Genomic DNA, 15,405 nt, shown 5'->3' with positions numbered 1-15,405 from the left:
AGGATCTTTATGGCTGCAAGTAAACGTCATTATTAGTAAATGCTGGCTTCAGAGAAACCCTCCTACTACTGGCTTTTTCATAGGCCATCTGTCAATCTACAGAATACTATGACTACACAAAGACATGGGTGAAATGGAAACAGATAGTTTAATGTTCTTAATGATGGTCTTATTCCAGTCCCCCTGTTCTTGTTGTGTATCATGTTCCTGGTTCATTTAAAATAGTAAAGGCATGCATTTATTTATTTTGCATTCCTGATCTGCTGCATTCCAAGTGCTTTGTCAAGCATCAACATGACTCTGTTCAGAGCAGAATAATGGCTGGAGCTACAGCATGGTTGTACAGCCTACAAAAAGCGCTAGCAGCTAATATTTATAGATGATGATTTAGTGTGCTGTACAGCCAGCATGGTCTCATCCCAGGTCATCCGATACCGACGCTTTGTCCGGGAAGCACTGGGATGAGACCTTGTTGGTGCAGAGGGCTCCGGTTGTGAAGTGAGTGACTTTACTGACAGAGCAGTATCTGTTGAGGTAATGCTAATATGTAACTAGGGATGCTCGTCGGTTTAGCCTGATGAAGAGAGACCAACCACAAAAAAGACAAACTACATTTCACGTGGATGTGTCTGTGTCTGATATGCCTCAACCACAGATGATCTTCCTCAGGTAAACGTGAAGAAATGAACACACCTGGATTTAATGGGCAGTAAATTATTTTAAAAAACATCACAGCTTTATATCCTAATTTGATTTGCTAAATAATTTATTTTATGAAACAAAAAATAATTTATATATTTAAACAAACTTTACGTACCTAACAGACTATCAATGTAGTATTTTGTGTTCACACTGGAAAAACTGTCCCGCTCTAAATGTGGCAGGTTATCTAATCAGGAAATGATGACTTTTCCTTTCATCACAAATAAATACCAGTGTATGTTTGCTTCTTTACCTTTACCTGAGGAAGACCATCAGTAAGTGAAATAATTCCAGTCACATCCATATCAAATAAAAGACTTGGGGAGAAAAAGACACCCAAGTAAACTTTTCAGTAAATGCATTTGCACTCCTACACTCTTACTAGCAGTTATTTTGATGACCACTTTTTCTTTTATTTGAGTAAAGTTTTTGTGGCTACTCTACCCACCTCTGACTAATAATGTTAATAAAGGGAAAGATGTCAGCGACGTGGCTTAGAGAAGTTAATGTTTCCTTCTTCTGGCAGTTTGGAAAAGACAGCATCTGCGTTTACAAGGGTTTTGGAAGAGCAGCATTAGCTCGTTACGAGTTGGGTTTATTGTCACATTCACATGCAGTGGTCAAGGAGCAGCTCTGCCTCCAACAGATAACTGTCAAACTAAAACTTAATTTCCTGTTTGTCTGCTTTGTGTTCAGCGTGGAGGCGATTCGTCTGGGCCAGAGTAGGTTCATCAACTGGGATCTGCAGATGTATTTCCCAGAGAAAGACACACCATCTAAGGTACATTATTACTACTTTTAAAAAAATTTTTATTACTACTTATTGTAATCTTCTTGACTTTATGACAAAACTAACATACATCAAACACCCTATGCACAGATTTATTATAATTTGCAGGTAAGAGAAAGAGCTAAATGTTAGACTTCCTTCATCAGGTAAAATTCATGTAAGGATGACAACACCTGCAGGTTATTTGCCAGTATATTGCAATGATATTTCTATTTTACAGAGTTTTAAATATACAGTGATACACAGAAAAATACAGATACAGTACATAATGTAACATAATGGCAGATATTGCAGATGGTCTTTTACATAAGATGCTGTTTTATGTTCTATTTTCTTGAAACTTTAGGAGTACTTCATGTACTCCCAATGCATTTAGGCAAGAGAGAATGCCTTAATCAGTATTTTAAAAGTTCATATTCATGCTTTTTTTTTTTTTTTTTTTCTTACTGCACATCCTACACTGATGATGATAGTTTGTTAAAATGTTCTAATGTATTACCAGAAATAGTGCATGTCATAATAAACAATCTATTTATTTCAAAGGATCTAACTTTTTACAGCTAAAAGAAAGGGAGAACAAAACATTTCCCCCTTTTCTGACAAAATAATCTTAACTCAAGGTCCACTTAATCCAGAGCTTTCAACAGTCTTGAGTTTTTCTATTTATTCAGGTGCTTATTATCATGTGACCAAAGTTCAGTGATAAATTTCCATCTGCATTATTCTGCAGTTTTTTTAAATTAAATCAATTGTTGCCCCTGTGCAGGCTCGAACCACCACCCTAAACGAGCAGCTGGGTCAGATCGAGTACATCTTCTCCGACAAGACAGGAACCCTGACACAGAACATCATGCAGTTCAAGAAGTGCAGCATTGCTGGACGCACCTACGGTACTGCTCCGCTTTAGTTCACTCTAACATGAAAATAAATAAAATATCTGCTCCAAATGTATTGGAACGGAGTAGTTTTGTCAACCCATATTAACCTTAACTGAGGTACCTGAGACAAGAAAAACTGAGACGCTAAACGTGGCAGCATTAGTGCCTTACTCAAAGATGTAAAATCTTTGAAATAACCTGTGAGGGGAAAAATGGAAAGATACAGGAAGGGAACCATTTAAAAGGTAGCTGTGGAGGTAAAGAGGTCAAAGAAAGCACATGAGTGACACCTGCTGCCTATTATTGCAGTGACAATTTGTTATTGTCTCAGTGTCTTATTGATGCCAAAAATGTCAGACATACTGTTGACTAATATGGAGGATTTTTACATGAAATCGATTTTATACACATGCAACCAGTTTGCAGGAACTAAAGGGTTTGTATGTTCTCTCTGCCAGTACCTGTTGACAGCATTGTGTTATCAGATAGAAAAAATAGCCTTTAATGATCCCTTTGGGGAAACTAGTTCACTGCTACAGAAAGAAGTGCGACTTGGATAAGAGCAGAAATACAGATTAAGTAAAATCTACAAAGAGAAATGGCTGTCAGACTACAGCACAGACAAAGTCAGATACAGTTACAAAGTGCTTTACAAAGGACAGAAAGAAAACTGAATGCAGAACAAATGTAGATTGGTTAGGACAGGTATGAAAAGGCATGTACAAGCTTTACTTTTCCATGGAAATCAGCAGGAGACATAAATGATTAAATAAAGACATTACTGGACAGTTTTCTTCATTTGGTCATGAAAACAAAGATCTGACTGCAGGAATAATTACACTAAGATGTCCAGCATTCTGCTTAATAATGCTTAGTACTGTATGTGTTCTTTGTTGGGTTTTTTTTTATTTTTTTTAAAAAATTTTTTATTACAGCTATAACTTGCTGTACCCTGTACTGTAAATCTGTAGTTTGTCATTCCAAGTTTTTGCTGTCCTTTCCACAGGTGACCCAACCACTGCTGAGGGAGTGGCGCTGGACAGAGGAAAGGTAAAATATCAAATGGACTTACTTTTCAGATTTTGATCAGTTAACTACACTGAACAAAAGTGTTTGGTTTATAATTTTGTTCAGTGTAGTTAATTTGTATAAATGTCATGTCTTCCATACATAGTAGAAACATTAGTAGTAACATTTTGGAGTGGTCTTTTATTATGACCAGCCTAAGGCACACCTGTGCAATACCTATGCTGTCTGATCAGCATCTTGATATGCCACACCTGTGAGGTGGATGGATTATTTCAGCAAGGAGGTGCTCACTAACACAGATTTGTGAACAATATTTGAGAGAAATAGGCCTTTTGTGTACATAGAGAAAGTTTTAGATCTTTGAGTTCAGCTCATGACGAATGGGGGCAAAAACAAAAGTGTTGCGTTTTATAATTTTGTTAAAGTGTAAGTCAACAAACCCAACATTTTCATTTTTGTTTTCATGTTAGTCGGTGGATTGGAGCTGGAACCAGTACGCTGACAGAAAGTTCACGTTCACGGATCATTCCCTGGTTGCCTGCATCCGATCCAGGAAGGATAAAGATGTTTCAGAGTTCTTCAAACTGCTGTCCCTCTGCCACACCGTCATGGTGGAGCACAAAGACGGTAATCCTAAAATCTTGTTTTGGCAAAAGGGAAGCCTGAGTGGAACTAAGGTGGGATAGGTAAAAAGCAACCACCATGGCTAACTGTGATAGGCTGCGGCACCTGCCAATTAACCCTAACATCCCCTAAAGAGGACGGAATAAAAACTGTGTAGGAAGATCCTTTACTTTAAAAGAGAACAGGAGGCATGACCTCTTCATATATGGGTTCATGTGTTTCTCTCAGGTGATCTGGTGTACCAGGCAGCGTCTCCTGATGAGGGTGCTCTGGTGACGGCAGCCAGGAACTTCGGCTATGTGTTTCTGTCTCGTACGCAGGACACCATCACCATCAAGGAGATGGAGCAGGAGACCACCTACGAAATGTTGGCGCTGCTCGACTTCAACTCCGACCGCAAGCGCATGTCTATCATCTGTACGAGTCCACAGACACACACACACGTACAATTGCCCATACAAAACGCATCATTGCTGGTTATTTATGTTGTTTAGAAGAAGAAGAAGCTGCTAGCTGCTGAAAACCTATTACATGAAGCTTGACCAACGATAACATATCTACAAGGGAGCTGCAGTCAATTCACACAAACTCGAAATTAAAATGTTTCATAAAACCTAAATGTAAAAACATACTTGAAAATGAATACAAGTCTGGCAATAATCTTACTTCCTTAAAATTCTAAGACCAGCACTTAACGGAACCCACAGTACTAACATTGTCTATATATCCAAAGCCTGGTAGCTTATTTTATACAGTCTGTGGGTATATCTCGTCCTCTGTGCCTTAGAGCGCCATGAGTCCAAAAACTATTAAAAACACATCGGTGACCCACTCTGTTGTGCTGAATGAAATGTTCCTTCGTTACTATGAATACAAACACTGTAGATTATTTAGACTTAACCCCACATACAACTAAATATTTGAGATCTGTTTATATTATACCTTAGTTATTCTTCAGTAGGAACCATAGACTTTACATAAAGATGGATGACGCTTCTCTACTTCCTCCCACTATACAAAATTAATGCCACATATTCTGGGTAGGGGCGCTGCTGTCTTGCACTGGGGATTGGTGATCAAGGTTGGAGCCGCAGTATTCACCCGGCCGTCTTAATTGCAAGCAGGGCTCAGATGTTAATCATGAATTAAAGCATCAAATAACTGCTGACCTAAGACTTGACAAAATCAAAAAATATAGGACAGGACGTTAACGCCAATGAATCTAACAGCATGTTGCCTTAGCAGGAGGCAAAGGTGCGTTTGGCAGCGTGCACCAGTTGACAACTTGAAACACAAAGTTTAGGGCTGGTCTTGACTCTGGAATGTATATTCAAAGCTAAAGACTTGTGACTTACACAATAGTGACCTCTCATCCTCTGTCCTACTGTCCCTTCTCTCTCAGTGAAGTTTCCTGATGGTCGCATTCGTCTCTACTGTAAAGGAGCTGACACAGTCATCTATGAGCGACTTTCCCCCAACTCCAGACATAAAGAAGCCAGCCAGGAAGCTCTGGATGTGAGTTCACATGGCTTCATTCTCATTTACACTGTTGGCATGAAGACAGGAACGATGACATGCACGTCTGCAGCTGTTTTTCTCTTGTTCCTGTGGAAGGAAACGCGGTCTGTGTTTTGTGCTTCAGATCTTTGCCAACGCGACCTTGAGGACGCTGTGCTTGTGTTACAAAGACCTCAGCGCAGAAGAGTACAACAACTGGTCCATGAAACACAAAGAAGCCCAGGTGACCATGTTCGATAGAGAGGGTGCCCTCGACCGTGTGTACGAGCAGATCGAGAGCAACCTGATGGTGAGAGGAAAATCATGACAAATGAATCAAGAATGGACCTTCTTTCTAACAAAATTTGAGTTTTCGTTGGGAAAGTGGGGGCAACACTGAGAAAACCGGTTAGAGTAGAAGCACACTGCTCAAATCTGATTATCCGTTTGCCTTTTTAACTTTTTATCCTCAACACCAGAAAAGTCAGTAAAATGTGCCATGGTGTCCTTTGGCAGCAGCCACAACCTTTTAAAAATCCAACTGAAAAACAGTTTGAGGCTCTTTACCCTTCACTAACAGTCTGGGCATTTTTTGCTGAAATTCTATGAAAGTTAAATCAATGATCTGTCAGCCACATCTAACAACCTGTTATCCCTCTGTCCAGCTGATTGGGGCAACAGCTATTGAGGACAAATTGCAGGAAGGCGTTCCAGAGACCATCGCCACACTGGCCAAGGCCGACATCAAGATCTGGATCCTGACCGGAGATAAGAAAGGTACCATCACCTCAGGCTAAAGAGAGGAGTCATACTGTTAGTTGACCTGTACTAAAAATAACCTATACAGCAACATGCTGTAAAGTATATTGTTGGATGAAACTGCCTCATAAAAATACATAAAACTGGACCAACTATCTAAGGGTGCTTTTACACCTGTAGTTCAGTTCATTTGGTCCGGACCAAGTGGAAAAAAAATGATACACTGTTGCATTTTAGTTCTGGTCCGGTTCATGTTCACACTGCATTTTTACAAACGAACCAGAGAAGTAACCATGACGTTAAACACACATACAGGTAACTTGTTGATTGGACAGCTTTGGCGATTGTCATCCTGCATCATCAGGACCCATGTGGGGAAATCAAACTCCGGTGACTGGCAGAAGTTTCTACAAGATTTTAATGCTTCCGATCTGTATCATAAAGAGCTCACGAAGTAATAATTTATTAGAAGCATGATTAGTAATTTTAGACAGCAGATTATGAATAATAATGTAAAAACAGGACATGTACAGTAATAATTCAGGGCTTATTAGCCTATAGTATACTGTGGTATCGCTGTCACATGTTTTATGGACATGGACTTAATGAACTGACAGGGTAAACAGAGTAGTACTACTTGCCCTCCTTTAGTAATAGCTTTTAACCAATATTCAAGGATAATGCCCACGCTGACAAGTAGGCTATACCTTTATAAAATTATTTTCATAAACATAGTGGCTTATACAGATCAATTATAAGATCGCTGAACGCATTTCGCGGTCAGACGATGGATTTATTAGTGGTTTCGCTTGAGAAATAATGCTCAGATCACATCTCTATCATAAAATCCTGTGTTTGGTTCGTTTGCTTTCACACCACAAGCGAACCGCACCAGAGTTCGTTTGAAGCGTACCAAGCGTACGCTTGTTTGGTGCGCACCCGAGTGTGATTGCTGCATTCACACCTGCCCAAACGAACCACCCCAAGAGGGGAAACGAACTCTAGTCCGATTCAACCGAACTAAATGAGGCAGGTGTGAAAGCACCCTAAAATGAATGTTACTGTTGATGGACGAGGTTAAAATAGTTAGTTTAGCAGCTGCTTCTTCCCCCAATTTGGTATGTACTGTAGGAAGTGAATACTGGAAATTCTTTCTGCAGTGAAGTTTTTGCTTTAAGTCCCATTTAATTGGCATCAGCATCTGATCAGAACATTGTCCTGCTGCTGTTAACGGCTATAATTAAAAAGATTTGGCATGTTTTCGCCACTTACTTCAATGTGTTTTATCTTTTTCTCAGAAACGGCAGAGAACATCGGATATTCTTGTTCACTTTTGACAGACGACATGCAGATCCACTATGGAGAAGACGTCAAGTGAGTTGATTTAAAATGTGATGCCCTATAACAGCACTAGAATTTAAAACTCTTAAGATCAACTAATGTTCAAGTTGTGTCAGAAAGATTCCCCTTTTCCATCGATGTAATGTCGAATGAATGAGCAGATTCTTTCTCATTCAAAGAAAAGGAAAAATGATAATGTGATACAATACTCACGTGGCATATGTGTGTTGGATATTAAGTGTGATCGCTGTGATCATTCCTCCCTAACCTCTGGATATGATGCTGAGCACGTGCACTCAACTTCTTTGGTCGACCATGGCGAGGCCTCTTCTGAGTGGAACCTGTCCTGTTGAACCGCTGTATGGTCTTGGCCACCGTGCTGCAACTCAGTTTCAGGGTCTTGGCGATCTTCTTATAGCCTCGGCCCTCTTTATGTAGAGCAACCGTTCTTTGGAAAATGGCTAATTGGGCCCAATTTGGACATTTTCACTTAGGGGTGTACTCACTTTTGTTGCCAGCGGTTTAGACATTAATGGCTGTGTGATGTGTTATTTTGAGGGGACAGCAAATTTACACTGTTCTACAAGCTGTACACTCACTATTTTACATTGTAGCAAAGACTCATTTCTTCAGTGTTGTCACATGAAAAGATATAATCAAATATTTACAATTAAGATGAGAGGGGTGTACTCACTTTAGTGAGATACTGTACATATCACAAGAGTTAGTCAGAAAGAGGTTAGTTTTGTTTGAGACTTGTGAGGCCTGTGGCATAATTTGCGATGTACAGTTTTCAGGTTTACGTCACACCTCTCATACCAAACCAAATCCATGTAACAGAAGGAGCCCTGCTTTTACGTACCAGCTCCTCGTTTTGTCTTGGCTGTTTGGAGTCCATCTCCTGTTCAGAATTACTCCGTTCTGTGTTGCATTCACTCTCTGTTTGTGTTGCCATCATGCAAATTTTCTGCCTACATAGCATCATCCAAATGAGGAAAAATATTTCTGTTAAAGTGTGTGATTTCTGATACAACTAAATAAGTCATGGAGCATAATATGTAACAACTTTTCTTTTTTTTTTTTCTATCTTCAAACATATCGTCATCTTGCACAGCCCTAGCTCTTGGTAAAACAAAACTGTATTTGTAATTAATCACTAGTCAATCTACCTGCCCCTCTCTACATAACTTAAAGAGGTGGTATTATACTTTTTGGCTTTTTAGTTATATACCTTTTTGTGCTTGTAATAGGTTTGCAAAATGAAAAAGCCCAAATTCCAGCCCAAAGGAAGTTCCCATCTCCCACAGAAAACTGAGCTGCTTGAAAACGGCTCGTTTGTTTGCTCCAGTTCATGTTGCCAAGCTGGTCGGCAACATGTACAGCTGAATCGAAGCTGTTTACCGGCTTCTCGCTGACCCGCCCTTCTCTGCTTCTGATTGGCTAGTAGTCCTTAACTAGGAACTGCGCATGTGCAACTCCCAACAAAGATTTAGAGACAAGATGTATCACTCCATAGCTAAAACGAATCCTTCAAGACATGGTGAAAAGAGGAGCATCAATACGTTGGTTTCAACAGTTCGCGAGGATCTAAGTCATATTGTGTTTTGTCTGTTGTTTCGTTGTTTCCAGTGAGAAGCTGAGGATTCGTCAGAGCAACAGGAGAAACGAGCCCCCATCTGTCCAAGGCAGAAGGAAACCTGCCGAGCCTTTCTTCACCGAGCCAGGCAAAAACGCCCTCATCATCACTGGAGGATGGCTGGTGAGTTCCATTCAAGATTACCACTGTATTAAAATGATGACAAATGACAACTAAATACTAAAGTTATAGTATTTAGAATACAGCCATGGGAAAAGTGTCAACTATCTACCATAATAGCTGGTAGGAAATGAGAATTTATTCCGTTTTCTTTTCTCAGAATGAGATTCTGTATGAAAAGAAGAAGAAGCGTCGTCGTCTGCGTCTACGTCGTCTGGGAAAGCGGCCTCCTCCCAGCAATCCTCAGGATGGACAGCCGATGGACGACAAGGAGAAGGAGATGAGACAGGTACAACGAAATGAATGAAACGTTTAAGATAAGTGAGAGATTATTGTACGGACAGTGCATCCCATGATGGCTTACATTAAAGCAAACATGGTGAAATGTCTCTACAGATTGACTTTGTGGACATGGCCTGTGAGTGCGAGGCAGTCATCTGCTGTCGTGTGACACCCAAGCAGAAGGCCAACGTGGTGAGTTTGGTGAAGAAGTACAAGAAAGCTGTGACTCTGTCCATCGGAGACGGAGCCAATGACGTCAACATGATCAAGAGTAAGGACATGAATGAGCTCTCCTCACATTGAAGGACACATTTTCGTTCACATATAACACATTACTGCAAATCTACTCTAATCTCCTCCCCAACCTCTGTTCCTCTAGCTGCAGACATCGGTGTTGGTATCAGTGGTCAGGAGGGGATGCAGGCCGTCATGTCCAGCGACTACGCCTTTGCTCAGTTCCGTTACCTCGAGCGCCTCCTGCTGGTGCACGGACGTTGGTCCTACATCCGAATGTGCAAGTTCCTCCGTTACTTCTTCTTCAAGAACTTCGCCTTCACACTGGTCCATTTCTGGTATTCCTTCTTCAGCGGATACTCCGCACAGGTCCGTGGCACATACGCATTTCCACATCTGCCTGGGCAGGCGGACATAGTATAACCTCATCCCTATATGTCTGATTACTCTCACCACCAGATACTGAATAATTGTTTTCCTGTCTGCAGGTTGCCTATGAAGACTGGTTCATCACTCTCTACAATCTCTGTTACAGTAGCTTACCGGTTCTACTAGTTGGCCTTCTTGACCAGGTAAAAATAGGATTTGAAGTAGAGGCGGGTCTCGGTCAACTGTTTTTGTTTTGTTTTTTTTATTCTGCAAATTCATAGCAAAGTAGTTGGTACAGTGGAAATTTTACAGGTTAATGCGAAAGCTTATGTACAGGATATAAGACACAGGTTGATGTGCTACGACCTGATCAAAATAAAGGCTTATGGCACTTCTCAGGTGGTGGAATTTGACCAATTTTTATCTTTTATCATTCTTTACATTTTCTTAAATCTAAAGTGTTCTTTAACAAAGGCTTATTTTTACAGATTTAAGTAACTATTACTGAGATATAGTCTTGTTTTCATTATTATTGTTATCACTCTGGCACTTTAAGTAGTGGTACCAAAAATCCGATCCAGAACTTCTACCCTCTGTTTGTTCCATTATTTCTGTCAATTAAACAAAAATGGAAACTCAAAATGCATTGTAATACAGGTTTGGAAATCCATTCCATCCTCTATTGCTCAATAAGAGAAAAGATAAAACTCATGCAGAACTGTTAAGCCCCTCCGCTTCCTCCCCCTTCTCCTGCTGCAGGATGTTAACGACAAACTGAGCTTGAAATTCCCCAAGCTCTACGTGCCTGGCCAGCAAGGGGCTTTGTTCAACTACAAGAACTTCTTCATCAGCTTGTTCCATGGCATCTTTGTCTCGCTCACCATCTTCTTCATCCCCTATGGAGCCTTCCTGCAGACCATGGGGCAGGACGGTGAAGCCCCGTCCGACTACCAGTCCTTTGCTGTCGTCCTTGCCTCATCACTCGTCTTTACAGTTAACCTACAGGTGAGCCGCACACTACTAGTGTTTAATTGTTGGGATGGGGAGGGGGGCTTGTGTCTAGCAGCCATGTCTGGCATGTTAAAACTATCTGATGAGAACCTGCTAGTATGCTAACATTAACATGCTGATTTGAATCGGATTCATTAACATTTGCTACATTTCCCTCAGTGGAAGTGTTCATTAAAACATGTATGTTAGGTTAATTAGCCAGCCAGTAGGTCTTGGTACTGCTCACAATACTTAGGGCAGTTTAAATGCAGAGAATACATTTCTACTAAAAAAGAAAATATACAAGGTAAACTGGAACTGTGTTTTATTTGAACAACCTGCTGACTTCTGCTCCACCTCTTGTTTGGCAGATCTCTCTGGAGACCTCCTACTGGACTTTTGTCAACTGCTTTGCGGTTTTGGGCAGCATAGCCATTTACTTTGGCATCATGTTTGACCTCCACAGTGCTGGGATCCATGTCATCTTCCCCTCATATTTCACCTTCACTGGTCAGTTGCCAACCATTCACCACAGAGTGACACAGTCAGCTGGCATGTCTGGCTGTATATTCTCTTCTCCTAAACACTCTGAGCTGGATTTGAGAGCTGTAGAGAGTAACGTGTACTTTTTTGTCACTGTAAATTAGCAACTTGGGTTTCCTTTTTATTTAAAACCTCAGTGTTCCCAAACACAGACACCCAAGAGTTTCCTGGACAATTCACTATTCACGAACTGCAATTGTCCAAAATCTATAACTTATCTTGGTTCAACGATGCTCAACTCTGCCTTCCTCAGTTATTTTATTTTTTCCAATTCATACACACACTCACGCACCAATGGCCATGAGCTACCACACAGGATCCCACCAACCATCGAGAGCAATTTGGGGTTTAGTGTCTTGTCTAGGTTGGGATTGTTAAACACAACATCAAACCCCGCCCTCTTCACTACTCTCTTAACATGTGGGTTTTGTGTTCGTAGGTGTAGCGTCAAATGCTCTGCGTCAGCCTTACCTCTGGTTAACAATCATCCTGACTGTGGGCATCAGCCTGCTTCCCGTCATCTGCGTCCAGTTCCTCCATAAAACCATCTGGCCCTCTGTAGGAGACAAGGTGAGAGACCTCTGCTCTGCAAACTACCAATCTGCTCCTGGGACTGAATAATCATAGATAGATCTAGTTCTTATGTCAATTTTTTTTTTATTATGTCAAAAAAGGCAAATGGTTATAGTATACAAATCCCATACCTCCTCTTTTCCCATAAGATAAAAAAAAAAAAACCCAATACAACAGTGTTTCTCTAATGTTACCTGCTTATTTCCCATCATCCCTCAGGTTCAGAGAAACAGGAAGAAGTACGAGATGGAGTTGGAAAAGGAGGAAAGGAAAAGGAAGCCAACTTTCGTTCGGGGCCGGCAGTCCCGCCGCTCCGGCTATGCCTTCTCTCACTCCCGTGGCTATGCCGACCTCATCTCGTCTGGGCAGAGCATTCGGAGCCGCCCGCTGGCCCGTGGCCGACTCCAAAACGCCATCAGGGAGGTGCCCCATGCAGAGGCCGAAAACATCTGATGGGGGCTGAGCAGGAGAGCAAAACTGTTGCCAGAGGGACTGTAAATATGAAGCACAAGGAGCTGTTTGTTTATTGACCATCTGTGGAGTCGCTGCTCACATTATCAACATCGGAATCTCTGCTCATAACAGCCTGGTCGGAGTTGAAGCGGACCTCTTTCTTTGGGGTGTTGCTTAGAAGATGATAAAAGAAAATGGCTCCTAAAGTTGCAGAATTTTTAAAAATGAAAAAGAGGCTTGAGTTAGCACCAGTAGTGTTGTAGTTTTACCCTAAACTCACTGCTTCCCGTTCCTCCTCTATGCACAAACTCTTCCAAAAGCAAATGGGGGAGGGGGGGCTAATACCGTAGTTTGAGGTCATGCAGCAACTGTGTGACTGACAATGTTGTTTAACTCAGGAGTTTTTAAATAAAAGTCTTATTTTTAGTCATTTTGTCATTTAGCTTAACACTGAATGCAGAGCTAAAACATTGTTTAATAGGATACTTTGACATTCACTGTTTTAGCCCAGTGTCTGTGGAGCACTTGATATGGGCTTGAAATGTAAAACAGTCAAGTTGTTCCGTAGATGCGTGAAATCATTTGTTAGTTTTATTTCCGTCAGTTGAGATGCAAATAAAGAGATTTTTCTTCACTTTAAAACAATAGTCTAAAGCTAAACATATCAAGGTATCTTCTTTTAATGTTTTATTATAAATAATGGTGGGATATTATGCAAGGTGGGTCAGATGTTATAAATTGTCTTAATTTAAAAATAAGTTGTAAATAGTGATCTTTTCCCCTGTACTGTATCTAATATCCCAAGTGCCCCTAGACAGAGAATTGTGGTCACTAATTTGAGGGACTTCAACTTTGTTCAACATTGAAATCTTTTAAATACATACTTCAAACATGAAACCTAATATTTGTTCTATACCTCACCTTTTTGTTCTTTTTTTTCTCCTAAGATACTGTAAACACATTCTGTAGGGAACCTGTAAGGAGCTGTAGTTTGACAACTGGCATAATGTAAATTAAGAAGGAGCACTTAATTTAAATTATGCAAATTGGGGAAGAGGAAGGGCAAGGAGGTTGTGGGTTATGTTCATTTGATTTTGTCTTAGGAAAGAAAAGAATGTTAAACTACTGTTTAACTTGTGTGTTCCTTCAGTCATAAGTCATAAATAATGAGGTCTGTCTGTCTCTGGTTGTTTACAATGAACCCAAAGAAAATGTTTGTTTTTTCAGTCCTATAATCCTATTTAGCATATCCGCTAAGTAGTGCTAAGCCAAAACTGACAGATTCCTGACTGTTACTGTATCCCTTTCATGCTAGTGTTACTGTATACAGGAAATGTCTTTTTTATTACCGAATGAATGAAGACAGTAGATGAGGATTGTTGTTGATTGTACAAGCAACAGTTTGGTCTCTGTCATATGATGCAATTTTATCATGTGGTTGTTAATAAAAGCTAAGGGCACATTTAGCAATCTGAATAAAGTGTTTATTTTATTGTGGTGATTTGTGCCTGTCACATTATGTAACTTGTAATTGTGTTGATTCAAATTTAACATGATTTGGTCAGGCTAAAATTAAAAGTTGATGTAAATTTACGTAAGAGCAACATCCCAGCTGGATCAACATCCAGAATGCACATTCCATTCCAGAGTGCAACATTTTCCATTCAAGAATGTACAAACATTCCCTTCCAGAGTGCTTGTAGATCCATACCTCCTGTAGGCATGGATATCAGCACATGCCTGTAGGTACCAAATCCGTGCTGCCTGCTTGATCCCTATCTGCACATGCGCAAAAGGGGTTCTGTCTGTCAAAGAAGGTTAGGTTACCACAAATGTACCACAAGTGGTGTTGTCTGTTCTCATCTCAGGCGGTCAAATACTGAAATTTTCACAAAAGCATTTTTTGATACAAAAGGTACCCCTCAGCGTCCATGGGCACCAGTAGCGCTAGTAGCTAGCTATGTTAGTATAAAAGGCGTTAACAGCTTCCGAAAGCCGCTTACCCTAACCATCACAAGGGTGTGTGCCTAAACCTTAGTCGGTAATTGTATGTATGCCGACCGGCTAACCCTACAGCTGTGCACATCGGCCTGATGACCCAGGGTTAGCCTCCTTTGTGTTGCTATGTTAGATTGTTGGCATTATTAGAAATGATGTACTGTTATAAGTATTTTATTTTTTTCTTATCTTGAGTATATTCCTATTACATTGTAGTGAACTGTTTAATCCCCAGTGATTAAAAAAACATCTTACTTGATTTGAAAGATTTAGTTGGATCATTTTTAATAGGCAGATTTTCACTGACAAAACTACTTTTGCGCATGTGCAGAACGGATATGGCAGACAGTACGGATTGGGTACTGACGCCTCCTGCCAAGTATATCCATTCCAGTCCAGGGTACACAGGCATCCATTCCAGAATGCACAAACTTTCCATTCCAGTGTGCACAAAGTCAAACATTCCATTTCAGGGTGCTTGTAAGTGCCCGATCTGTATTACCCATGTCTACATTTCAAAATAAAAGTCCTGTCAAAAAAAACGGAAACCATGAAAGGAACTACTGATTTAACAGTCAAACAGAACA

General features: G+C 40.5%; 1 protein-coding gene across 1 annotated transcript in view; it reads left to right on the top strand.

Annotated features, from left to right (window-relative positions):
• atp8b1 (ATPase phospholipid transporting 8B1) overlaps positions 1 to 14,286 on the top strand; it is a 38,294-nt gene extending 24,008 nt beyond the window's left edge. The window contains exons 13-30 of the mRNA XM_046066070.1: positions 1,399 to 1,483; positions 2,259 to 2,382; positions 3,377 to 3,420; positions 3,870 to 4,026; positions 4,252 to 4,440; positions 5,426 to 5,538; positions 5,666 to 5,830; positions 6,186 to 6,297; positions 7,578 to 7,653; positions 9,250 to 9,379; positions 9,537 to 9,665; positions 9,773 to 9,929; positions 10,038 to 10,261; positions 10,381 to 10,464; positions 11,021 to 11,266; positions 11,623 to 11,761; positions 12,234 to 12,364; positions 12,587 to 14,286. Coding sequence (XP_045922026.1) covers positions 1,399 to 1,483; positions 2,259 to 2,382; positions 3,377 to 3,420; positions 3,870 to 4,026; positions 4,252 to 4,440; positions 5,426 to 5,538; positions 5,666 to 5,830; positions 6,186 to 6,297; positions 7,578 to 7,653; positions 9,250 to 9,379; positions 9,537 to 9,665; positions 9,773 to 9,929; positions 10,038 to 10,261; positions 10,381 to 10,464; positions 11,021 to 11,266; positions 11,623 to 11,761; positions 12,234 to 12,364; positions 12,587 to 12,820 — 2,539 coding nt within the window. The 3' untranslated portion in view covers positions 12,821 to 14,286. The remainder of the gene's footprint in view (positions 1 to 1,398; positions 1,484 to 2,258; positions 2,383 to 3,376; positions 3,421 to 3,869; positions 4,027 to 4,251; positions 4,441 to 5,425; positions 5,539 to 5,665; positions 5,831 to 6,185; positions 6,298 to 7,577; positions 7,654 to 9,249; positions 9,380 to 9,536; positions 9,666 to 9,772; positions 9,930 to 10,037; positions 10,262 to 10,380; positions 10,465 to 11,020; positions 11,267 to 11,622; positions 11,762 to 12,233; positions 12,365 to 12,586) is intronic.
• Positions 14,287 to 15,405: the final 1,119 nt, after the last annotated feature.

Source organism: Micropterus dolomieu, linkage group LG13 (assembly GCF_021292245.1).
Source record: "Micropterus dolomieu isolate WLL.071019.BEF.003 ecotype Adirondacks linkage group LG13, ASM2129224v1, whole genome shotgun sequence".
In the NCBI taxonomy this organism is placed as follows: Eukaryota; Metazoa; Chordata; class Actinopteri; order Centrarchiformes; family Centrarchidae; genus Micropterus; species Micropterus dolomieu.
This window is presented reverse-complemented; position numbering and strand designations above follow the sequence as displayed.